General features: G+C 37.0%; 1 protein-coding gene across 2 annotated transcripts in view; it reads right to left on the minus strand.

The window, feature by feature from the left end:
- The window catches only part of LOC131072039 (uncharacterized), a 354,982-nt gene that overhangs the window by 91,617 nt on the left and 237,604 nt on the right, over positions 1-25,761 (minus strand). For both annotated transcript variants that reach the window (XM_059211052.1, XM_059211051.1), the window contains one exon: positions 23,882-23,923. In XM_059211052.1, coding sequence (XP_059067035.1) covers positions 23,882-23,923 — 42 coding nt within the window. The remainder of the gene's footprint in view (positions 1-23,881; positions 23,924-25,761) is intronic.

Genomic DNA, 25,761 nt, shown 5'->3' on the forward strand with positions numbered 1-25,761 from the left:
AAAGGGAATATGCGAGTAACTCCATCGGGGCTATAGACGCCTGGCTGGCAATGGAGCAATGTTCATGAGCTTGCGGCGATAACCTCGTCGGGACTATGGACGTCTGGCTGGCAGCGAGGCTCTATCCAGGATGCTTTTGAAGTTTAGATAAACTACGTAGCTAATCACAGGGGAACCTGAAAGTTATAGTTGTCTTGTCGAGAGGAATGAATACACTTGCACACACTTGGGTAATCAAAGACTAAGTGTCTAGATTTGGTTAAAGATTCTCCTTCTACTTTGAGTGCATTTTCTAATCTCTTGATGAGCTCGGTTGAATTTTCCAGAGGTTCTAGGTGTCGATTGAGTCTTTATCTCTGAAATGTTTTTCAACATTTATTCAAGGTGGCGCTAGATGTTGTGACGTTTTCACACATCGCCCCATTGCAAATGGGGACCCATGTTTTTTTGCTCGTTTTGTTCGTTTTCGCTTTGCTTTTTCTAGGGTTTTGTTAGTTTGTTAGTTGTCTGGATTTAGGGTCAAGCCTTAGGGTTCTAATTACCGTCTTTTCGGACCAAAATCCAGTCAGTTTTGGGGCTTTTGAGTTTCCTTTTCTAGAATGCAAATTTTGAATGCAATGAATTTGCCAGAATGGTCTAATTTTCAATTGGAATGTTCATGCAGAGCTTAAACTTGTCTAAGTGTTGAAGATGAAATGTGAATTTTTGTCCAATTGAATATTTTTGACCAAATTTTGACTTTTTTGAATTTTGATCCTGGGCATTGGAATTGATTTGTTTTCGCCTCGTGAAGTGTTAAAATGTGAAAAATCTTGTTATTTTGGCCTGTAGGAGCAAAATCGCTCCTGTCCCTCAGTGAAGGACGGGAGCTCAATCTCAAATATCTCATCATTCCTGCAGAGTCCAGACAAATTTTACGTTTGAAATAATGGAGAACGACGAGATCTTTCCATTGAATATAAATTGAAGATTTTCATGAGCACAGAAATGCCTCCAGGGGAAAGATCGCTCCTGTCCCTCAGTGAAGGACCGGAGCTACAAATTCAATTTCGCCTTGTCCTTGCAAGATTTTGATGACTTAATGATTTGAGGACGTCCAAGGGAAGATACTTTGCCAAATGAATATAATTTGATATGCAAAAACGAAGGAGAATGACCTATATTGACCATATCGCTCCTGTCCCTCTCCAAGGGACCAGGGCGAGGTACCTTGTAGCTCTCGTCCCTCTCCCAGGGACCAGAGCGATTTCCTTCATTATGTAAAATCCAGACAAAGGTCAAGGCAAGTTTACGTTCAAAAACAAGGAAAAACATGAGATAAATGCGTTGAATATAAATTGAAGATTTTTGGGACGTCCATAACAGTGCTAAATGCCTAAATCGCTCCTGTCCCTCAGTGAAGGACCGGAGCTACAAATCCAATTTTGCTTTGTCCTTGCAAGATTTTAACGTCTTGACGATGTGAGAAGGTCCAAAGAGGTACATTTTATCAAATGAATATAACTTGAAGTGCTGTCGGGGAGATCAACAGGGTAGCAAGTCCGGCTTGAGTGAGGTCCTGATCCTGAAATTTGGCTAAGTCTGGAATGTCCTGACCCTGAAATTTGACTAAGTCTGGAAACTGAAAAAACCTCCAAAAACTAGATTTTGCAATATAACTCCTGGAGGTCTGAAACTACTCTCAAACATCCTGAAAGTATATATGGAATATAACTTAAAGTATAAGAAAGAAGAAACATAGAAGGAAATGTCACTTATACTTAAATGTTATATTCCATTAAAATTGTCCTGATCGAGAGTGCGAAAAGTCAAATTTCGCTCGTGTCCTTCTCCAAGGGTCCAGAGCGAAATGCGCTCGTGTCCCTCTCCAAGGGACCAAGGCGAATCGCTCGTGTCCCTCACCAAGGGACCAGAGCGAAAATGCTTAGTTGAGCCATTCCTGACCTTGTTTGGACGAATCGAGACATCAAAGGCATGGTGAAGGACGAAATGAGCATGATAGAACATCCAGACTTGATCAAAAAACAATGAAATGATGAAGTTTTGCCTAGAGGGTCAAATTCGCTCCTGTCCCTCACTGAAGGACCAGAGCGAAGTTCTTCATAAGGTACGATCTGGGCAAAGATCAAGCAAACTTTTATGTTCGAAGGCAAGAAAGGAGGTCAATCGAACCCGTTGAAGACAAATTGAAGATTATCAAACGTCAACAAAGGACCAAAATGCTTAAGTTCGCTCCTGTCCCTCAGGAAGGGACCAGAGCGATTTTTGTTGTAGATGATTTTCTCGCCAAATTTCAACCGATCTCAAGGCATGAATGAATGAAAGGAGGCATTGCGAATCCGTTGAATATAATTTTCGAAGGTGATGAAGTGAAATGAGGCCCACAAGAGCAAAATCGCTCCTGTCCCTCAGTCAGGGACCAGGGCGATGAGGTACGTATCTTCCCACTTTTTCATTTTGGCGCTTAAAACACATTTTTTAAATTTATTTAAATGCTAGAAAAAATCGATATTTAATTAAAAGCATTTAAATAGCGCATGGTATGTATTTATTAATTATTTTTTGCCTTTGTAAAAAAATCGAAATTTATTAATTAAAAATAAAGGCATTTAATAATTAATTATTAATTTAATAAAAATCAAAAGGGAGCGCTTGGGTTTATTTTGTCAAGGTCGGCCTTTATTATTTATTAAAAAATCGTTTAATTTGCCTTATTAATTATCAAGTCGGCCTTAAGGTAAGTATGAGGTGAGCGCTATAAAGGGAGGGTGAAAATCTTCATTTTCACATCATCATTTTCATCTCTTACATGCGATTTGAGGAAGACAAAGGAGAAATGCGATTTGGAGTATGCAAAGGAAGGCGCCAAGATCATTCAAGGGGAGGAGCGAATTTCAAAGGGAGAAGTGCTAAGTTGTGTTCAAGGAGGTGCGAATTTATATCCAAAGGAAGGCGTTAGTACTATCCAAGGAAGTGCGAACTTGTCCAAGGCATTGGAGATCACGTCAATGACATATCAAAGATGGCGAAATTGCTAACTTGAAGAAAAGATCACGTCCAAGGCTTGAAGGGTGGCGAAGTTGATAAGAGGAACGTTCTTTTGAAGATCACATCAAGACTATCGAATTTCAAATTTTGCCTAGGCGAATTCCTTTATTTTGCATTTTAGAGTTAAGCTCTCAAGTAAGGTATGGCAAGATCTCTTGTTTTAATTTCAAATTTTGATCGTCATTGCCTTAATTTTGAATTTTGAAATTTTGTTTTGCCTTAGCTCAGTTGTTTTTAGGAAATGATTAATAAAGGACTTATCATTAAGTTTCCTAAAATTTGCTCTCTAATTTATGTTATGTATTGCAAAATCATGTTACTAATTTTGAAATGTTGTGTAGGCATCAAATGGAGATCTCTTCAAGGAAAATCAAGCCAGATCAAGGACGGTCTTCGCCAGGACGATCAAGCCAAGGCATGGGCGACCTCTTCCAATCCAGCGTTCCAAGGCGAGGTACATCATCTTCCTGCACATCAAGGACGCAAGGAGTTAGAACAAGGGCTCGTTGAAGAAGCAAAATAGATCCAGAGGAATTAATTAAAGCAAGTTTCTCAACAATATCAAGATGAATATCCACCAAGTTCCAAGTGTCAAATGAGGTGGTGTCCTAGTCATCATTTCTCCAATCAGTGAAGTCCATCTCAGCATGTCCAGATTCAATGTACTTAACTCATGGAAGGTGGCACAAACTCCGATGTACCTACCCCGGCTATCCATTGGTCGATTTTTCTAAAAGGGACATGTGTCCAAGCAATACAATTTTATCATTGGTCAAGCATTAAATGTTATGTAATGGTTGTAACAAACCCTAATTAGGGTTTTCATTGTAAAATCTTGGCCATTGATCTTGAATTGATCTAAGCCATCAAATTGTATTGTGGGCACTATATAAGCCCAGGCATTTCATTTTGTAAAGGGGAATTTTAGAGAATTAGAGAGAGTTGTAAATAATTGATAGAATAGCAATTAGAGTAGAATAGGAGGACAAGGCAAGAAATTGTTGCCATTGATTGTAAACAAACTCCATTTTCATTGAAGTAATGGTGAAATATGTCGTTTTCTTGCAATTTGCATGGTTTCTTGTTGAGTCTTCAATCTTAGATGGTAGATAATTAGATGAATGGAGGAAATGTGCTTGATTGATGGTGGAATTCGTACATCCATACTACTAGCAGTTTGTTGATTGCAGACTTGCCTTGCGTAGTCAACTGGAATCATTCAGCCTAAGCTCAATTTCAATTTGTCGCCTCTTCATTGATATGCATCAACTTGGATGGTATCTATGCCTGCGGTGATGATTTGAACATCATAAAGCTCCCTTAGAAGATCGCACTAGTCTTGTGTAGATGTTCCATTGATGTCAAAACAAGATCTAGTTAGAGTTTTGTCAAAAATCAAATCATTGCTCCTACATTCTTAGTATTAGGATTAGATCCTCTCTTCGCCCTTCCTTTTTCATTTTTTCAAATCCAAGTTAGTAAGAGCCTGTGTCCAGCAAAGCAGATCGGAAGTTCAATGTAAGTCCCCTTGTGATTCCAGCAAATCACATCATACCACTGGAGCTTGTCCACACGTGGAGACCCCACTAAAAGAACCTTGGAGTCCATCTAACTGATCCTTTTTGCAGATCTTCAGCAGTTAGAGACTATTTTCTCAAGAGAGGATAAGATGCCTTTAGGTATTTTATTCTGTGTATGATTGTGTACAAAACACACGTCAACAGGCTCCCATTCTAGATATCATATGAATTTGCATCGTTATGCTGCTGAATTGGCGATTGAAAAATCTGAGCTTCGAAGTGTGGCTTCCTAGCTAAGTCTCAGTTTCGTACTTGCAAGATAGTACCTAGCCGTGCCCATGTATTTCCAGTGTTGTTGTTGAGTGAGTTGCAGATTGTGGAGTGTTTTCTGTGAGATTGGAGTGTTTTCTGGTTGCTGGTCGCGGAACTGCTGAAAGTGTATTTTGCTCATACCTCTTGGCCAGGCGATTCCATCATTCTGGGTATTGGCTCATCCATCTTTCCTACCATTGGCGATGCATCTTATGTTGAGTGTGGAATTTTATAATGAAAATCGAACTTCCCAGGTTAGGCGTTGGGTTTAGTGAGTGCATTGGGAAGCGTGCAAAATAAATATGGGTGTTTTGATAGCTTCCTTTGGGTTTGTTTTCATTGTGGCTGGTGTAGCATTGGTTTAGAGTTAATTTTGGGTGAATTGGGTGAGTAATGAGAGAGTTGTGAGCGTTTTAGTGAATCCATAGGCTGTTAGTTTTGCATTTCTAGCCTGTAGATTTTGATGTTAGTAGAAATTTCATGCTTATTGTTTGGATGTTCAACATTACTCTTCATTTGTCACTATCTTGATTATTGTAAGGTTAAGTAGTAGTACTACTAACCAATTCTGGCTTGTAACTCTCATCCTGCTGAAAAGTGGAAGAGGCTAGCTTGCCGCCTATTTCAATTGAATTGTAATCCAGTGCTCCCGCAGCATAAGTGGTCGAGTGATGATTGATTGTAATGGTCCTCCCGCTGCATAAGTGGTTGAGTTGAGTTTGTTTGTAATTTCAGTCCTCTCGCTGAAATATCGCGGTCGAGTGATTTGTGTCTTTGTGTGTTTCTCTTGGTTGGTTCACTGCCAAGTTTCTGGCTTTCCTGCTAGATAAGCAGAAGGGGCTGGCTTGCCGCCCAGTATTGTATTCCACTTCTTCTTTCAGAAGATTTGAGATCTAACGATCCCCTATTCACCATATGCTCTCACCTTCCCAAATTGGGCACTTGGTGATCAAAAAGCGGAAGGGTTGCATTTTTCAGCAAGTTTTCAGTTTATGCTTTTAACCTTAACGGGTTATCTGTTTGTGGATGATTATTATTGGCCAAAAAAAACAAAAAAAATAACTGGGATATTATAGTGGTATCAAAGTTGGTTTTCCTGCCAGCCTGTGAGTTTCAGTGGGTTCAGAAGTCTCCATGAGTGACAGAGACGTCAGATACTACAACCGAGGACACATTTTCAGAAGTACTGAGGAACAGAGGGAAGGATTTAGATTCTTCAGACTCAGTGGATTCAATGGCAGACAAGGCTACAAAACAGAATGAGGCACCTGATAAGAAGGCTAAGAGACAATTCAATACCATGATGGACTATTGAAGAAGAAGTCTATCTAGAACAACCTGAAGGTTTTGTGATTCATGATGCACCTTCACATGTGTGCAAACTGAAGAAAGCCTTATATGGACTTAAACAGGCTCCCCGAGTTTGGTATGAGAGGATTGACAACTATCTATTGGGTCTAGGATTCTCCAAGAATGATGCAGATCCAAATCTTTACTTTGAAGTAATTAATGGTGATATGTTGATACTAATCCTATATGTTGATGATCTGCTAATTACAGGAGAAGATCACCTTATTGTTCAATGTAAGGACCTGGCATCAAAATTTGATATGAAAGACATGGGCAGTTCACATTACTTCCTTGGATTGGAAGTCTAGCAGAAACATATAGAGATTCCTTACCACTATGTGAGAGACATGGTACAAAGGAATGTGATCCAGTTGGAGTATATTAATACAAGCGATCAAACAACAGACATTCTCACCAAGCCTCTCCACAGAGTGAAAGTTGAACACTTCAGGAAGAAACTTGGTATAGTTGAAATGTAAGTTATTGAGATTGAATCTCAATATTGTTTATTTGTATTAGTATAAATAAATATGTTTAATGTGTAAACTCTTTTGTCATATGTGTGACTCTATGACTTGTGGGCCTACCCTGTGTACATTATTGAAAGGTGACGATCTTTCAAATGATGAACACTTGTATCGAACATTGTAAGGTGACAACTTTACAATGATTAATTCACTATCATGATGAATATCATGTGACTTGATATTTATGGACATGTCATGATAGTTAGTATCTCTTGGACTTATTGATAGATATCATGAGACTTGATATTAGTTGAATATCATTATACTCCTTATGAGATAATCATGGTGGATATTATACGAAGCAATATCCATGGAAATGCCATGACTTGTTATGGTAGACATCATGAGACTTGATGTCAGTGCACATACCATAACTTGGATGTATATGTGAAGAATGTCATGTGACTTGATGTTCTTGAAACATCCTCTGATATCACGAGTTAGGTGATATCTCCATTGATATATACTTCATTATCTTCCCTAGCTAAGAGGGAGTGTTGATGCATAGTAGCATCGGTAAGATATAAGGATGATCGTTTATATTGATTATATATATATATATATATATATATATATATATATATATATATATATATATATATATATATATATATATACACACATACACATTTCTTGTGCCTATAAGAATAATTATTTCAAATGCTTTGCAAAACCATCATCCTTGTATTTGATCGAAATACTATACAGATACAAGTATATTAATTTGTGTGATAAGATTCTATTTCATCTTCTCTTGCCATGTTTCAAGCAATGATCATTGACGACAACATTGTTTTATATATAACAGATCAAGAAATGATCGTATTTATTATATCAAACATACCTGGATCAAGTAATGATCAAATGTAATGCACAACAGATCGAAGGCTTTCATAATATTGTTTTTTGGTTTTTATGTTAACTAAACTGATTGAGGATCGGGCCTCTTGAAAGCACCCTTTGGCAAGTATTGTATTGTTTGAGAGAGGGTCATGTCATGAGCGGACATGGCTCCACATTGTGGAGACATGTCTCCTCATGACATGTCTCTCCACATATATATTTATACATGCCAATATCATAAAGAGATGACGTATAATAAAAAAAAAATGCTCTCTCTACCTTTGATCAGCAATCTCAGACTTGAAGAAAAGTACATTAGCATCTCATCAATACATTATCATTATTAACATTCATATTTGTTAAGGATTAAATTCTGAATATATACCCTGAAATCAAAAGAAGAAATCAGTACATTATAATCGACATATTGTAGGAATTGCATCTGTCTGAAATAAATTTAATTTAACAGCGTTTTTATCCTAGACCTGCAAAAACCTGCTCAACCCCAGCAATGGGGTTTTGGGAGAAATCAAATTAGTCTCCACAACATCCTTTTATAAACCCTATGGAACTTTCCGAAATTATATTATAAAACCACTTTTTAAAATTATAATGCTTTTTGTTCCATAAAAGCAACTTTATACTCCAACTGAATAATTAACAAAAGTTGTCATTTAATTTCTACTTTTTCGACAACTTAACATTTGATTGTTAAACTATTTTCAACACACCCAACCAAAGTCACAAAAAGTATTAGAATAGATCAAAAATATTCTTAAACGCGTAGGGAATTGAACCTTATTCTTTCCATAAATAGCGAACTTCTCAAAGAAGTGTGGATAACTCCGATAAAGTTGAAATTGAAATATAGCATGAGTTTTACCTTGATTTCCTGAACACATTACCACTATTGGAATTCCTATTTATAAAGTCTAGCACTCTCCAAAAATGTTGGAGTTCTGTGATGTCCCCATCCTTGACACCACTGATATTTCTCATTGTGTCAGCAAAGCATTTCATATTTGTGGAGTCTTGTTGTGACGTATTCACACATCGCCCCATTGCAAATGGGGACCCCTACCTTTTTGCTTTCTGGGGTTTGCTTTCTAGGTATTTTAGGGTTTGTCTGTTAGCCTTTGCATGCTCAATGTTGCCAGAGGGATCACTAGGACGGCAGGATCTGCTTGAGCCAAGGTGAGTCCGCGGGGCCCCAGAATTAGGGTTTCTTTGGGAGTCTTCCTTAGGGCCTGGTTTTGCTTTTGTTACTAATTGTGTCTTGCTCGGTGAGTGAGTATCATCCTTGAAGGTCTGAGCTAGGTCAAGTTGGTGAGTGATGAAGTCTGGAATGTCATCTTGATCTTCAAATGCCCTGAAATTTGGCTAAGTCTGGAATGTCTTCCTGATCCTGAAATTTGACTAAGTCTGGAAAACTGAAGAATCCTCCAAAAACTAGATTTTGCATTATAACTCCTAGAGGTCCAAAACCACTCTCAAACATCCTGACAGTATACATGGAATATAACTTAAAGTATAAGAAAGAAGAAAGATATAAGGAAATGTCACGTATACTTAAATGTTATATTCCATACATGAATCCTGATGGAGAGACCAAAATGTCAAATTTCGCTCCCGACCCTTCCAAAGGGTCCAAAGCGAATTTCACTCCTGACCCTTCCAAAAGGTCTAGAGCGAAATTCTCCATAAGACATTCTATATTGCCCAAAGTCATGAACTAGCTCATTCTCAGGCATTTGTGAAGGCAAAGCACTTATTTGGAGTGAAGAAATGTGAAAATGAAGTCAAGATTTGAGCCCAAGGATGATTTTCGCTCTTGACCCTTCCTAAGGATCCAGAGCGAAAATCCTTATAAACCTCATTTTCTCCCTTGTTTAGACCAACATTCTAGTTTTGAAGTGATGGAATGTGAAAATGTGAAGGATTTTGTCCTAGAACATGATTTTCGCTCCTGACCCTTCCAAAGGGTCCAGAGCGAAAAACCTTGTAAACCTCATTTTCTTCCTTGGTTTGGTTAACCTTTGGTGTTCTTGCCTTGAAAGGTGGTTGGACGCATGAAAAAATGAAGATTTTTTGCCTAAAGGATGAATTTCGCTCTTGACCCGTCCAAAGGGTCTAGAGCGAAAATCCCCTCAAACCTCAATTTCTCACTTGTCAAGACCAAATTCCTAGTTTCTAAGGCATGTATGGAAGTGTTTGACATGTTTTTGCCTAAGGGAATGACTAGAGGTGGAGGAAATGGAGGATTTTAGCCTAAAAATTGAATTACGCTCCTGACCCTTCCAAAGGGTCCAGAGCGAAATTCTTGAAAACACTCATTTTCCCCTTAGACAAGATCAGGACCTTGGTGGAGATGCAAGAAGAATGGTCTATGTTTGCCTCCCAAGGAAGATTGGAGTTGAAAAAAGATGAACAATCAAGCCTAAGACATGATTTTCACTCCTAACCCTTCCAAAGGGCCCAAAGCAAAAATCTCAATAAACCTCATTTTCTTCCTTGTTTGATCAAATTTTTAATATCCAAGGCATGTTGAAAGGAAGAATGGACATGTTTTGCCTTTAGGAATGTTTGAAAGCGATGAAAGGTGAAGATTTTGTCCTAGAAAAGGAAATTCGCTCCTGACCCTTCCAAAGGGTCCAGAGCGAATTTCCACTAATCCACCTTTTCCTTTCATTTTGTGTCAAGCTAAGCTTGGATAAAGATGAATAGAGATTAGAAGGATCCCTAGACATGCCTTGGAGTTGATTTTTTGCCATCAACAATGATGATTTTGAGCTAGGACATGAATTTCGCTCCTGACCCTTCCAAAGGGTCCAAAGCGAAATCCAAAGGGGTCCTGTCCTTGGCCATGGTCTTGAGCGAATTTCTCCTTCCAAGCCTTCTTGGGGGTCAAACAAGTGTTGTCTTCATGAGGAAGGGGTCCAAAGGTGAGAATCATGGCATAGCAAGGGAAGAAGGAGATGGAATTGTGTCCTAATCTTGAATTTCGCTCCTGACCCTTCCAGAGGATCCAGAGCGAAATTCCCAAAAACCACCCTTTTTCTCATTTTTATGCTAAGTCAAGTGTGGGTCAGGATGGGGTAAGATTGGAGAAGTCCTTGAGAAAAACTTTGAGTTGCTAGTGATCCGTGATCATGAAGGAATTGAGCCAAATCAAGAATTTTGCTCCTGACCCTTCCAAAGGGTCCAGAGCAAAATTCCTAGGATCACCTATTTTCCTTGCAAATCAAGTTAAGTTTTTGGTTTTTATGGCCTAGATAGGAGTGAGGTGATGTATCCTTGGTCTTGGAGGTGGATTGGAGTTGAGAGAATGAGAAAATAACCTCAAATCATGAATTTCGCTCCTGACCCTTCCAAAAGGTCCAAAGCGAAATTCCTAAAAACCACCTATTCCTTTCATATTTGTGCCAAGCCCGGCCTAGACCAAGGTGATAGAAGCCCTTGAGATTGCCCTTGAATGGATTGTTGTCTCCAAAAATGATGATTTTGGGCTAGAGGAAGAAATCCATTATAGGTCCTGTCCTTGGCCATGATTTCTAGAGAAATTCTCTTTTCTGGTCATTTTGAAGTCAAACAAAATGTTGCAAACATGGGCGAAGGATCCAAGGATAAGAGTCCAAGTATAGAAAGTGAAAAAGATAGACCTTGGTGAAGGAAAACAAGCAAATCATGAATTTTGCTCCTGACCCTTCCAAAGGGTCCAGGGCGAAATTCACCAAATGTCCTTTTTCTTCCAAATTTGTGCTAGACCAAGACAGTGATCAAGGTAAATTGGGCTTAAAGATTCCCACAAGCATGTCTTAGAAGGGGTTGTGAATGAAAGAAGTGAGTTTTTTGTCCATGATCAAGAAATTTGCTCCTGACCCTTCCAAAGGGTCCAGGGCGAAATCCTCAATTTCACCTAACTTGCTCATGATAAAGGTCAAAGCATGGATCCCTAGGCTTTGCAGGAAGGAAAGCTATCATATGTTTGCCTTAGGAGGAATTTTGGAGTAAACAAGTGATAGAATTATCCTGGAATGCAAAATTCGCTCCTGACCCTTCCAAAGGGTCCAGTGCGAAATCTTTTGAAACTCCTATTTTTCACCTTGTTTGGGCCAGGCGAAGAGCTAATTGTGAGATAATGTTGAAAAGAAGTCTAAATTGGGCAAAATAGCAAATTTTGCTCTTGACCCTTCCAAAGGGTCGAGGGTAAAATTCTTATAGGGCCTGTCCCTGGGAAGGATTTTGAGCGAACTTTATTTTGAAGTCTTCTTGTTGATGATTTAAGGTGGAAAATGCTTTGTTGAAATGAACATGTCATATGTACTTAATCACCTTTTGGTTTATTTTGCAGATGGAGAAAACCAAGGCAAGGACGATCTCTTCCAGTCCAGCATCATCAAGGACAACCTCTTCCAGTCCATCGTCATTAGGACTAAAACGACAAGCGCTGCCAATGCAAGAACGCGCTGCGGAGTGCAAGGTTGAAGCGACCAAGCATGGGGAAGCGCACCACCATCTGAACCAGCAATATTGAAGACAAAAAAGAAAAAGAACACTCAAAATGTGCAAGCTCAAAATTACACAGCTAGAAGAAATTCTAGAAAATCAGTTTTGAAAAAATTGATATGCTTTATTGTAAAAAGACTACCTGTGGGCCTCATTTAAGATATTTTAAAACAAAGGGACACAGATCAGTTATTTCCAACTACCGGATTGACCTGAATTGATGCCAAACAGTTGTAGGTAGTTGGGAAGGTGGTTGCGAAGATAACTAAGGATTGAATGGGCATGGGTTAAAGCTGCCAAGTTCTAGAAGGCAGATCAGGACTGTTGGATGCAATCAATCCTGACCTCTGGTTCAAATTGTAAAATCTATAAAAGGCAGGATGCCTCTCATTGTAAAGGGTTAGATTCTAGTTAGATTTTTAGAGTTAGATTGTTAGAAGGTTAGAATTTAGTAGTTAGGAATAGAGTAGAACTGTTGCAGAAATTGTTGTAATGATAGCCAAAATCAATATATAAACATTGAAGTATGGTCTTTGTTATCTTGGATTTCTTTTGTTTGCATGGTTTCCTTCAGCACGTTTAGATAGATTCTCTTTGGTGTGCAGGTATTTGATGGATTCGGGTTCATACCATTGGGGATATGCTGATTGTGTATCCCTGTGTATGGTTAGTCTGAGCCTTTAAAATTGTGTTTAGTTCAATTGCAGGTGTCCGTCTGAGCTACGCCAGAATTGGGTGTTTAGGCATGCACCTGCAATCTGAAAATCTTTTAAGTCCCCTTGAAGATTGCATCGTTCTTGTGAGGTTGTGAGTTATTCTAGCCAAGCAAGGATTGGTTATGTCGAATCCGTCTACTCGCACACCAGTCTTGTTAATTTTAGGTCTCCTAAACCCTTCTTCTTTTCTTTTATTTCCCAGCTTGAGAAACACAACATCTTAGGATGCAGACCAACTTGTCGCAAACATAAGTCCCCTTGTGCTCCCAACAAAACACAACAACCATTGAGTTATCCCGCAGTCATGAACTGACATTTGGTACCTTGAGGTTGTCCCCTTTGATCAACTAAAACAGCATTAGGGATTCCTTATACAAGAGAGGATAAGATACTTAGCGAGAACATTTTATTCTGCATCGGTCGGATAGAGTTGTAGAAATACGATTTTAGCCACGTCAACACTACGTGGGATGCTATAACATTAATTCAGAACAATACTAATAACATAATTATCAATAATAATAATTCAGCACAATACTAATTATATAATTAACAATAATAATGGGACCTGATCTTGTTAACATTGAAAGTGCTGGTATAAATGAACATGGTTAACTTAATAAATATTATTAATACAATTAATGATAATACATCTAATACAAAGTATTCATACCAGATTAATAAATTAATACAAATATTCATACAAAATTAATTCTATCAATAAAATTAATACTAGTAATAATTAAGCAATGCGTTTTCTATTGGTCAAATTTACTACTATAATGATAACAACAAATGTGGACAATTCACTAAGTAAATAATTGACATTGTAATTCAAATAATGCCATATTGAATTTAATTCTTGACCTATAGATTGCAGTGATCTATATTTCTTGGTATTTCTCTAATACTTGCAAAGATAAGGAGTGTGTGGGGGAAAGGCAGAGTAAATCAGTCACATGGCGAAAATGTCCCAAGACAGGTAGATAACCTTGAGGGAGCCGCATGTAGACTGTGTCATGCGCCCTTGGCACAGTAAATCTTCCATCTTGTAAGGTTTAGTAGAATAGGGAAGAGGAGTCTCATGCAATCTATGGGAAGTAAACCCTACAACAAATTTACAATCTGTTCATCTTAATTGAAAGAATCTTAACATTTCATTATTGGCATAAGAAAATAACTGATAGGTATACATAATATTGGCTATGGCTGGAAAATATGAAAAAAATCATTTGGTATAAAGGATGAGCCCCTTTTCCTAAATCCTAAAATTATTGCTAATTTATGTTTTTAGGGGGGGTTTACGAAGGCATCATTATATTATTGTAAGAATCGGACATTAATTGTCCTATAATTCATATATTGTTCAATAAGTGGCATTACAAGTGGTATAAAAACATTACATTTTGTGGTTATATTGCATTGTTAATAAAACGGGACATTACAAGTTCTTGAAGTCACTAGAAAGGCCATAGAAAAGAGACATTACAATAAAGGAAATATTGGAGTTGAGGAAAAACCAATAGGAAACAACAAAGTTGGGTAGAAAGGCATACTCGGAACACAAACACTAAAACTTCTACATAAGCACAACTAGAAATTTGGCCAATAAAGTCCTCACACTTGGAACATTTAAGACTATTGCAACTTCGAACAAATGTTGGGAATCATGGTGCACAACATAGAATAATGCAATGAATAAAAAATTTACATGTTAATTTTGATACATTATATGTTAGTTATTAGTTAGTTGTTAGGTAGTTGTAGGTTGTATGGCTATATAAACCAATTGAATACAATAATGATGTGTTGAAGATGAATGATTGAAATTGTGGTGTTAGAGCCTTGTGCTACTTTTTTCTTCTTTTCAATATAGTATCAGAGCAAGTTTTCTAGACCTCTTGCATTCACTTGTTCTTGTTCTCCAAAGCGGTGCACACAATGGCCAAGCAATGTGAATAGGCCACATGGAACAGCCATTGATATCCATCCACCATTTTTGCACTTTGTCATTAGAGGTGCAATGTAGACCACGTGCAACAGCCATCGATGTCCATCCATCTTTCTAATGTCCCTTTTTGTGGATTTATGGGAATAAGGACAATTACTTGCAATAAAATTGTTTGCACAAAAGATACAAATATATTTGGCAATAATTTGAGTAATATATCACATGAATCCTGTTAATTTGATATTAATGTTTATAATAATTATTGGAATGGTTTGCTATGCCTGATTGTGACTTTAATGTATGCAAAGAAGTCTGCTATACTGATCTAACTGCTGTTCCTTCATAAACTGGTCCATCTTGGTGTTGACTTCTCCCATGATAATTCTTTCACACGTTGGCAGGACTATGTGCTCTGATACCACTTGTAATGTCCTGTTATTTGTTTACTTATGAGATAGGAGCAATTATATAGTTGTGAAGGATTTCTGACACTGATGATTTTGAATAGATACTGATGTTACTTTGCAAATAATATAAATTATGAGATATACTGGTATTTATGCTATTTATGATATACAGGTATCCATATGTACAAGTAATGGGTAATTAGAATATATAGATTACTTGCTGTCTCAGATGTAGATGTGTATAAACAAGCAAAGGAATCTTCAATGTTTAAGTATATGTAGATGGTAATCTGCAATATTTGAATACTGCTGTCTCTGATTTAATACTTTGAATGTATGCAAATAAGTCTGTTGCTCTTGCAGATGAAGAATGGTCCTTGCTTTCCCTGATACACTGATATAATCATGCAATGATCCTTCTTTGGAAATAGCTAATAAAGCTATTATGCTGCCTTGTCTGATCTATCAATACGAATATGTAGATCGTAGATATTGGTATCACTCTACAGTGATGTGTTGCTGTACCAGATATGAGGTTATGTGCTTGCAACTAAGAAGGTGCTGTCTAAAATATCCCCTGCTGTTATAGAACTAAAGATGGAAGGAATATCGTCAAACACTTAGCTGGCAGCCTGCTGTTCCAAGTCTCAGTTTGTATAACCTGCGTGTTATGTGGTTTCTAAACTGCAGTATATCTTGTGTGTTATGCTGTTCTGATTGATACAATACTTCAGAGTGGTTTGACACCATAAATTTTGGTTTACCATCACAAGTGACTTGCAAAACAACTTCTAATAGTTACATAAACATCTAGGATAAGTATGCAACTAGTTCATAATGTAATGACATCAATTTTAGATACAAATCGAATACTTATAGTTGACTGTAATTACATTAAACAGTTGGCATGATCCCAAGAACAATGAATAATAGTTGTGCAGCTCAGACTCCTTATTTATTCTTGTGTCAATATGTTCATTACACTGCTCAGACCATATATCCAAAGTCTTAAGAACCAATTCACTTGAATACTCAGAATTTTCTGAAGACATATGACAACCTTAGATATTAACTACTAACTGAAAGTACATAGGAAATGATGCCAAGGAACCTGATAAGAATCGCCAAGCTTGATATTTGAAGAAGCAAGCAATATCACCAGTATTGAGCTTCCAATGATCAAAATTGACCCTCCTTGCAAATCGCCCCTGCTGCTATCATGAAGGTCTGAGAATTATTAACTTCCAATGCCAAACTCTTCTCCTTGACTCCTAAAAGAATCGCTGTCCTTCCCCAAGCAAATTGCTAATGCCCAATGCCAAACCCGATGCAAAGATGTGAGTCTATGAACAAAATCGTGGATTATAGCAGTCTGATACGATTTGTTCCCAGAATTAATTGGGTCACTGAAAACCTCTTATTCCTCCTTCAAAAAGCTTCAAAAAGAATCACCATTCCTCCCTTATGCTAGCGCTGTCTTCTATGATGAAGTTTGATGCAAAGATGGGCCTCAAGAAACAAAATCGTAAGAAGTAAGGGTCTGGTTAGATTTTGTTTCAGAACTGATATGACATCTGCGACCACCACAAAATCTCTCCCAAATGCTTCTACCAAGATCATCTAACTCCTCCCTTAATGCTGATGTAAAATAGTCATGAAAACTCTATGAAATTGAGTGTCTTAATAATATTTACCATGGATAATGTAACCAACTAGTTAGGCACAATGTGGAAGACTGAGTTATCTCCCACTCTCATCTGCAACCCCTCGGAAGGTCTTTCACTCCCTCAATTATGCTATCTATGGGAGTTTTCGTTCCCAAAGATGAAGATCTGCAGAAACCCCTCAGTTCCACAAAATCCAGTCAATATCCAATCAATAAAACCAAGCTGCCTTGAAGCTTCAGTTAGATCCCCCTTTATACTTTTTTTTTTCATTCCATCTCTTGAAGCTTCTAGAAGTGACTTTATGATTTAATATTTAATTATTCACTTTATTAAATTAATTAAATATAAAGTCATCTTTAATTTTAAATTTATTTGATAACTTTATAAATAATTAACTTAATATTATCAATAAAAACAATTAATTAAGCTATCCATGAAAAATAATAATAATTTGGACAGCTTAACTAATTAAATTAATTAATCAATTCCTCTCAAAAAATGGGGACATTACACTGTCTCTGACATAGATATTGTTCCTTAAGCAACTGATTATGGGCCTTCAGCCTTGCTCACTTTGAGCTCTTCCAACTGGAATACATAAACAAGATAAAATATATTCAACAACTCATTGACTGAGTTCAAACTCCCTTGAGTGGTAGGCGTAATGGAAAGGGTGGCATTCTAAGAGATATGTCTCTTCTTAATCATGCCTCTCCACAAGCAAATCACATCTCTTCATAGCAACCGGTTCATTATTTACTAATGACTCCTTAATTGGTGCCACTCTAATTACCAATTCGTATACATTGCACTTTACACAATGGTCATTAGTTGATCCCAATTGTGATTCATTAGTCTTCTATCCTCAACATCCTTTGCAAAGATAATTATGGTGCTCCATATAGAATTACTTAGTGACGTGATGGTAGAAAGAGGCCCATGCTAACAATGATTCATCGAAATTTCTTACATCATACGTTGATGGTTATGAACAACTATAATTGGCAATGATATTATTTACGTGGCTCAACACTATGATCGATGGTTTGACTAGTCGTGGCAGAATCAATGACGACAGCAAGACATAATTTTTTATCACTAAAATTGCTGCTCTTATACATCTCTTTAATTCCATCATTGTTGATAGGGAATATAGTTGCTGCAAGGTGATGATATCAGCATGTTCACTGACTTAGACTTTGCCTTCCTTTCATGGAGATATTACTTTGATTGGATGTTGATGATTTGCTCGAACAAGTCTGAGTGCCATTCCTCTTTCATAATCAATCTATTTTCACCAATGTATAAATATCAACATTCTATAGTTAGAGTTGATCCTCGGCAAACATATCTACGTTGGTTGAATTCATTATGCTCGACATCATATTTGGTGGAAGATGAACTTGTGAGTGCCTTGGATGCTTGCAAGTCTTTAATGCCCCTATGGTGGCTCATTTATCCATTCTTTATTTGTCTTTTGTCCTAATAAATTATTGGAATAGGGTGATGTTCTCCTCATACTGGTACCATTGATACTTATTACTTCCAAACCACTTAAAGATTGTCACTAAGCCTGCCACCCTTGATCACGCAACAGCTTGTTGTTTTCTAGTCTAAAGTTGGGGACATTACAATCTTTATTGTACTTCGTCATTAGAGGCACAATGTAGACTACGTGCAAATCTGTTGGCATTCATCATCCATGTGCATTTGGTTTCTCTCATCTCTCCATCTCATTCAATATTTTCATATTTTTTCATTCCACTTTGTTCATTTTCATATGAAAAATTCAAAAAAATTTATATTCAAAAATGTGAAAACAAGAGGTGTTGCAAAAAAGTATTGGAGGTCAAGATGGTTGAAAAGAAGCTATTATATTTCAGTTATGAGGGTTTACTTGTTTCAAGATTGGTATGGATTTATTTTGTTTCTCTTTGATGGATAGTCATGTTGTGCAAAGGAGAAATTATGCTTTGATTAAGCACCATTATCTTGTTGGTACATTGCATAGTTGAAAAACTCGGAGTCGGCAATGACTCGGCAAGCCCAATTTTTCTTAAAAACTCGGGACTCACCAAAACTCGGGGAAAAACTCGGCAATACTCGGCAACTTTATTGAACATTTGAAAATACATTTAAAAAAAATATATTATTAAAAAACACACTTACACCAAATTTGTAAAACATATATTGATTTCCATGATATATAAATCAAAGTCTGAGTTAAATACATAGCATAAACCAAAAAACAAGTGCAACATGTGAATAAGAGTTCAATACATATCAATGTATCATAGTGACATAGAGTCATAGACCATAAAATAACAACCTCTAAAATTTTGATTACATATCAAGTTCAAGTTTTGGTGTCAATGAAAATGAGAAATCATAAATTGCGCCTACGACTAAAGCTCAAAACAGATTGTTGTCGTTGGGGGGGTGGTGCTGAAGCAATGGCAACATCCTCAATAGGTGCCTCTTCTGCATGATCAACCTTGCACTCCTCCTCGTCACGTGCTGCCACTTCTGGATCCCATTCCTCTCCTGCCCTCTCCAACTCATCTAGCTTCTCATCAGTAAGGAATGGATCCAAATCATTATCAACATCATCAGGAGTAGCAACCCATTCTGCTGAATATGGATCAATGTCGTCCAAGTCAAGTGCCTCATGTGAATCTTGCCCTTTCACTTTCTTCTCATGCAATTGAAGGTTGTATCGCACATAGACAAGATCATTCAAGCGTTGTTGAGTCAACCTATTGCGCTTTTTTGTGTGGATGGCCTCAAAAACACTCTAGCTGCGCTCACAACCAGAAGCACTACAAGGCTGTGATAATATGCGGATGGCAAGCTTTTAAAGATTAAGCGCTGTGGCACCATAATCTTCCCACCACAAATCTGCAAGGATAAAAAATGTCACTTATAACTTGCAAAGATTTTAATAATCTTAAAGAGAGAAATAAATGGTAAAATAAAATTAAACATATGTGTTTTTTACCTGGTTGAGGGTGTCTCTCCTACGTTTGCAATCAGGTGAAGAAAACAATGGCCCTATGGCCTTCTTATAGCTCTGCAACTCATCAAGTATCAGGTCTCAAAGGTTCTCATCATCAACTAATCTCCGAATGCATGTGTCGACGCCAACTTTAACCTCTGCATCTGCTCTGAAACTCGGGGAGTAGAAAAACTTGGGATTCAAGTAGTAGGCAGCAACATGAATATGTTGGTGGAGTTGATGGTTCCACCTCCGATCAATTATGTGCCATATGGGTTCATACTTGGTCTTGTTTGACCCATACAAGTGTTGGATCGCCTCTTTGGCCTTATCCATGGCCTCATATAGATACCCCATGGAATTATGATCCCCATCCACCATTCGTAGCACCCTCACCAACAGTTCGGACACCTACATATAAAAAATTTAACAAAATCAGCAAATTGTAATATTAGAAAATTAAATAAAAAATCATCAATTAAAGTTTCACCCTTAGGAGTCTTGATCATTCGCATGAGCGGATCGTAACATCGTGCACACTCCAGGATAAGCTCACTGCACTGTATGGACTGTGGAAATCCAGTGGCATGCAAAATACCACTCTTCATAATGTTCGCATATGCTGGGGAAGGAACTTGATCTCCGACTCCAAACATCCGCTGTTGCATCTGGTCGAAGTCTAGGAAATGTATGTTTGTATCTGTGATCTCCTTCCATCTGGATGAAATCTTAAGCTCTGGATAGAATCCAGTCTCCAACATCTTCAGTAGTTCTTTCCTTTCCTTAAATTCGGACTTCGACATCGTACCGAATCAACGATGGCTAAGGAAAGGTGTGAAAGGTTGTTTTTTCACACAAAGTATGTCTGAAGACACCTTCCGCAATCAACAATGGAGGTCAACAAATCTGAAGACAACCTGAAAATCAGACTTTTAAAACATGTTGTAATCCTTCAAAAATATGCATAACTTGATAAAAACTCAATTTTGATGATGAAAACAATCATATCCTGGAATGTAAGTGTGGCTGGTAAAAAATAAATTTCCGAGGACAAGTCTGAAAATTGATTACTTCAGACTTACCAACACCTTGCAAAGTAGTTAAAAATCCCTGAAAATGATAGAAAATAGCTAAGGAATCAGCTCCAAGCAAAATCGCAAAAGTGGTTAGGTGGCTGGAAATGAAAATTTCTAAGGACAACTGCCTATAATGGAGTTTTGATACCTGCAACAGCGATAAAATGCTCTGAAAATGCACTAAAAACTCCACAAAACACCTCCAAATGCATATCGCCTAAGCTGGAATTGGCTAGGCAATGAATATTGAAGTCTGAAAATTAATGTGCAGCCAACAATGGAGGTCAAATCTGAAGTAAACCTCAGATCTGAAACAAATCAGCGAGCTGGGAATGATGCCAGCCACCAAGCATGAAGAAAATCACCCAAAACAATGACACAAAACTCTCCAAATAAAAATCCAAATTTTCCCAGCTATGGCGCCATTCTTAAAATTCTGAAAATGTCTTAAATGGCAGATCGGATCTGCAACAATGGAGGTTGGAACAACAAGCAAAAATTGGAGGAGAAAATCGCCTAACTCCCAAACAGCAAAAATCGCCACCCTTCACCAAAAATCGCCAAACTTGGAAAAAATCGCTAAATCTGAAAATGGTCTTTCAATGGCTGCAAGGGAATGAATAGCCAAGCTAGAAAAAATGGAGGAAAGAATCCTCAACCCAACACTTCACTTCAGCACTTTGCCGAAATTCGCCAATAAGGGAGAAAAATCGCCTTTCATGGAGACACCTGGCAGATTTAATAATAAAATAATGTTGGAAACTCCTACCTTATACTTGCTTTTACCTCTCACTTTCACCACACAAGCAATGTGGGATAAAACACTTGCTTACAGACTTGTTTGGTAAAAACTAACTTGCTTCTAGAAGGTTAAAATATTAAATGCTTTTTGCAAGTTATTTAATTTTGTTTTAAAAATTTTAAATAATCATTAATCATCATTTTAAAACAATTAAAAATGGGGCTCACTTATTAAATATTTCAATTTTAAATCAAAATTGAGCCTCCAGGGGAAAATCGACTTAAGTTAGGATTAAGAAATCCCTTTAAAAGACATTTAAAATGTCAAAAATTTCCCCATAAGGGAAAATCGACCTTAGCTTGGATAAAAATCCATGCAAAATTTCATCAAAATGCATATAAAACACTCCAGGGGAAAATAGATGGCAGTCTGGACACAAAATCCACACTCCAAATTCACTTTACTTGCAAAAAATACTCCCTAGTGGAAAATTGACCTCAATCCGGATGAAAATCCGGACTCAAAACTCATCAAAATGCTCTTAGTGGGAAATCGACTTAGGTTTGGACTGAGAGTCTGCACAAAAATCCGCACTAACTTGTCATAAAACATCCTGGTAGAAAATCAACCCAGGCATGGAATCATCCTCAACGTTGTTCACACTATAGTTAGCACTCTAGTCCGCACTCCTGGTGGAAAATCGATGGCACTCTAGAAAAATCCTGACACTTAGCCAAATTTTAGCACTTCCAAGGGAAAATCGACCCAGGTATGGATAAACAATGGTGGAAAATCATAGCCAGTATGGATTTCAAGGGAAACCCATGTGTAGTGTGGATTTTGAGTGAGGGAAAAGGGTGGGTAGTCTAGAATATGAGGGGAAAAGCACCTCTAGCATGGAATTTGACCTCCTAACCCTTGGAATATGGATTTCCCTTAAGAATTTGGCATTTTAACCACTCAAAATCGCTTACAAACTTCAAAATTAAACTGGACTTAGGCAAATTTTCCAAAAAAAAATGAGCGAAACGCTAGGAAATTATCGGGATAAAGTGTGAAATCGATTTAAATAATACCACAGGAGCGAGGAAACAACTCTGAAAGGTCTGGGAATACCTTGGCACTTTAAAATCAGCGATGCGCATGTTTAAAAACACGTTAACGCTCAAATGGTCAACACTTAGACAAAATTTAGGATCATTAAAATATCAACATTTGCATCTTGATCCTATAACCTCAAAAACCCTAGATGGCACTAGGCATGATCAAACTCCGAGACTCAGACATGGGAAACACAAAATTGCCCACTAAGCAGCCAAAACCCTAACCAAACGACGCAACAAGCCGGAAAAGAGGGGGTCCCTATTAGCAATGGGGCGATGTGTGAAAAGGTCACAACAGAACCCCACTTTCTCCTACATTTGTTCAAACAAGCCCTCTCAATCTTGGCCATTCTTATAAGGGCATGTTTAACTTCATTAATGGTAATTGCTTATTCATTGGTTAGAATTGTTCCATTCTTCTACTATAGAATCTAATGCAGATGAGAATCTTTCTCCATCAATTCCTTTTGCTTGACTATATCAAGGGTTCTACTTCTATTTGTCAAGGGCCATTCCTTTATACAATTCTTTTAATGTATAGCTTTGCTCATAGCATGTGAAATAGCATATATGACTTTACACTTTGTATTATCCACTTTTTTACGTTCTTTATTTGAAAATTTTCATTTCGTTAGCATTTTTGGTTGCTTATTTTAGCAATCCCAATGCTATTGTAACCTGATCTAATTTTACGTTCCATTAACCTTCCTTAGTCATACATTGATTCTAACACAATTATTTTCTTCATAAGAACAAATTTCTATGCAAAAAAAGTAAAGTCAGCATCAGAAATAATAGCTAAGAAAGGCCCTTTTCACTAGAAACCATGAATGTTGCAGTAGATCAAGGACGATTTTATCCTTAAAAATAAGCGAAATAAAATTAACTGCAAGTAATCACCAACAAAATCTTTGAAATGCAATAATATTCAGTGTCATCACTTGCAATATGACTTTAGCCCTAAGATCAATACCAAGATTTGGAAAGTATCATACAATTGTATTAATTTGCTTAAGATGGTATGCTAGATTGAAAAGATATATGCTTCATCGATTTGAATCATAAATCATTATGCTTAACATAGAAGTGTAACTATAGGACAAGTATCGAGAACTAACTGGTATGGTTTTCCACGTAAGTTGTCACTGGATTGGCCCTTGCTGCACATAATTTTCACAATAAGCATGGCATAGTTAAACATTTAACTGGTTAACAGTGTTGTTAGATAGAAAAAAACAACATTGTATGCTTAAACATGCAACTAATAATGTAACTGACAAGAATAAATAAAGGCAACCTATACGCAGGATTTGAAAGCTAGCATTTACCAGAGAGGAACCAAAATGGATGACATCAGGATTCACATCTACGACATACCTTACTATCAGGTGTTATCAACCACTAGGATCTCAAATACAGTTGCACAAGGCTAAAGAACTATCTTTTGAAAAAAATCTTGTTTCATTATTCTATGTTCGTAAAAGCTGAAGATTGGTGAGTTACAGACTTTTAGGACTCCCACTGAGTTTGCAATGAACACTCAAGAGACCAGTAATCAATTTGAAACCATAACAGTTACAACCTCAACATGTATTTGTTTACAAAAACATGTAAGCCACCTTCTTTGCACCTTTAATTCAAACAGTTGCACAAGGCTAAAGAACTATCTTTTGAAGAAAAATCTTGTTTCATTATTCTATGTTTTTAAAGCTCAAGATTGGTGAGTTATAGACTTTTAGCACTCCCACCAAGTTTGCAATGAACACTCAAGAGACCAGTAATCAGTTTGAAACCTTAACAATTACAACCTCAACATGTATTTGTTTACAAAAATATGTAAGCCACCTTCTTTGCACCTTTAATTCAATTTTCTTATCTCATTTTTGCCAACCAGATTATCACCAAGATACATACCAATACACTTATTTCCTCATAGAGTAAAACTTACATTGAAAATATTAGATTTTATCAATAAATCATAACACTCCACCCTCAAACATTTAGTGGAATACGAGAGGAAGAAGTTTTATTCTCAATGGAATTCGGAAAGGAAGAATATGTTCATGAAAGACTAGAGAAGGTTCCTATCAATGTAACTCAAGCACCTAGTATTTACAACAATGAATTCTGAACAACAAAAAACATAAGTATCTAAAATCAAAATCTCACAGGAGGATGGTAAATACAAATTGGTAAAACCTAGAGAAACCACTATATACAAAGCCATGTAATATAAAACAATCCTGCAAGAAGTCCGTAGCCAAAAAGAGGTGTTCATTAAACCAAGATCGGGACCAATAGAACAAACCTCTAGTCTGTATATACAGCATGCAAGTAAGATCAGCTGATAACGTTTGAATTTATGTTACTTCTTCTAAACTTGGAAGAGATCAGTACCAAGCACTATGCCATCTCGGAATGATGAGTAGAAAAGAATTTCAACTAGAGTTGTTGATAAATAGGACACAACATTGTAAGAGTAAAACAAACAGTTCATGGTATTAAATGAGAATATGATAACACGAGCAATTATTAAAAGACAATTATGAGAAGGCACTGTTTTCTCGCATAATCCTACTATAACTATGATCACATTCTTTTCCAGCTTGTACAAGATATATATACAGAATATTTTGAAGGAATAAAAATTTGTATATTCCTAAAAGAAACAAGAAAGAAGAATTTACCCATTTTTTAAAAATCAAAACGGACAGCTGCAACATGACTGAATTACCATTAAAAAAAATATTAAAAATGAGCATAGTATGAACAAAATTAAAGATGAGCGTACTTAAATCTATAAATGACTTTGCCACAAAGAACATTAGACCTCTAAATTTTGGGTTTCTGAGCTTGCATGTTAAGGACCAGGAAGATATCCAATTTCGGGCTTCATGTTGCAGTGGTACAAACGATAATGTGGCCCAAACTTTGTGTTTTGGCAGTTTACTGAACTGAATCCATCTAGATCTCAATTTTAAACGTTATGAATTGTTGA

The sequence above is a fragment of the Cryptomeria japonica genome, chromosome 9 (genome assembly GCF_030272615.1).
Source record: "Cryptomeria japonica chromosome 9, Sugi_1.0, whole genome shotgun sequence".
NCBI classification, from domain to species: domain Eukaryota; kingdom Viridiplantae; phylum Streptophyta; class Pinopsida; order Cupressales; family Cupressaceae; genus Cryptomeria; species Cryptomeria japonica.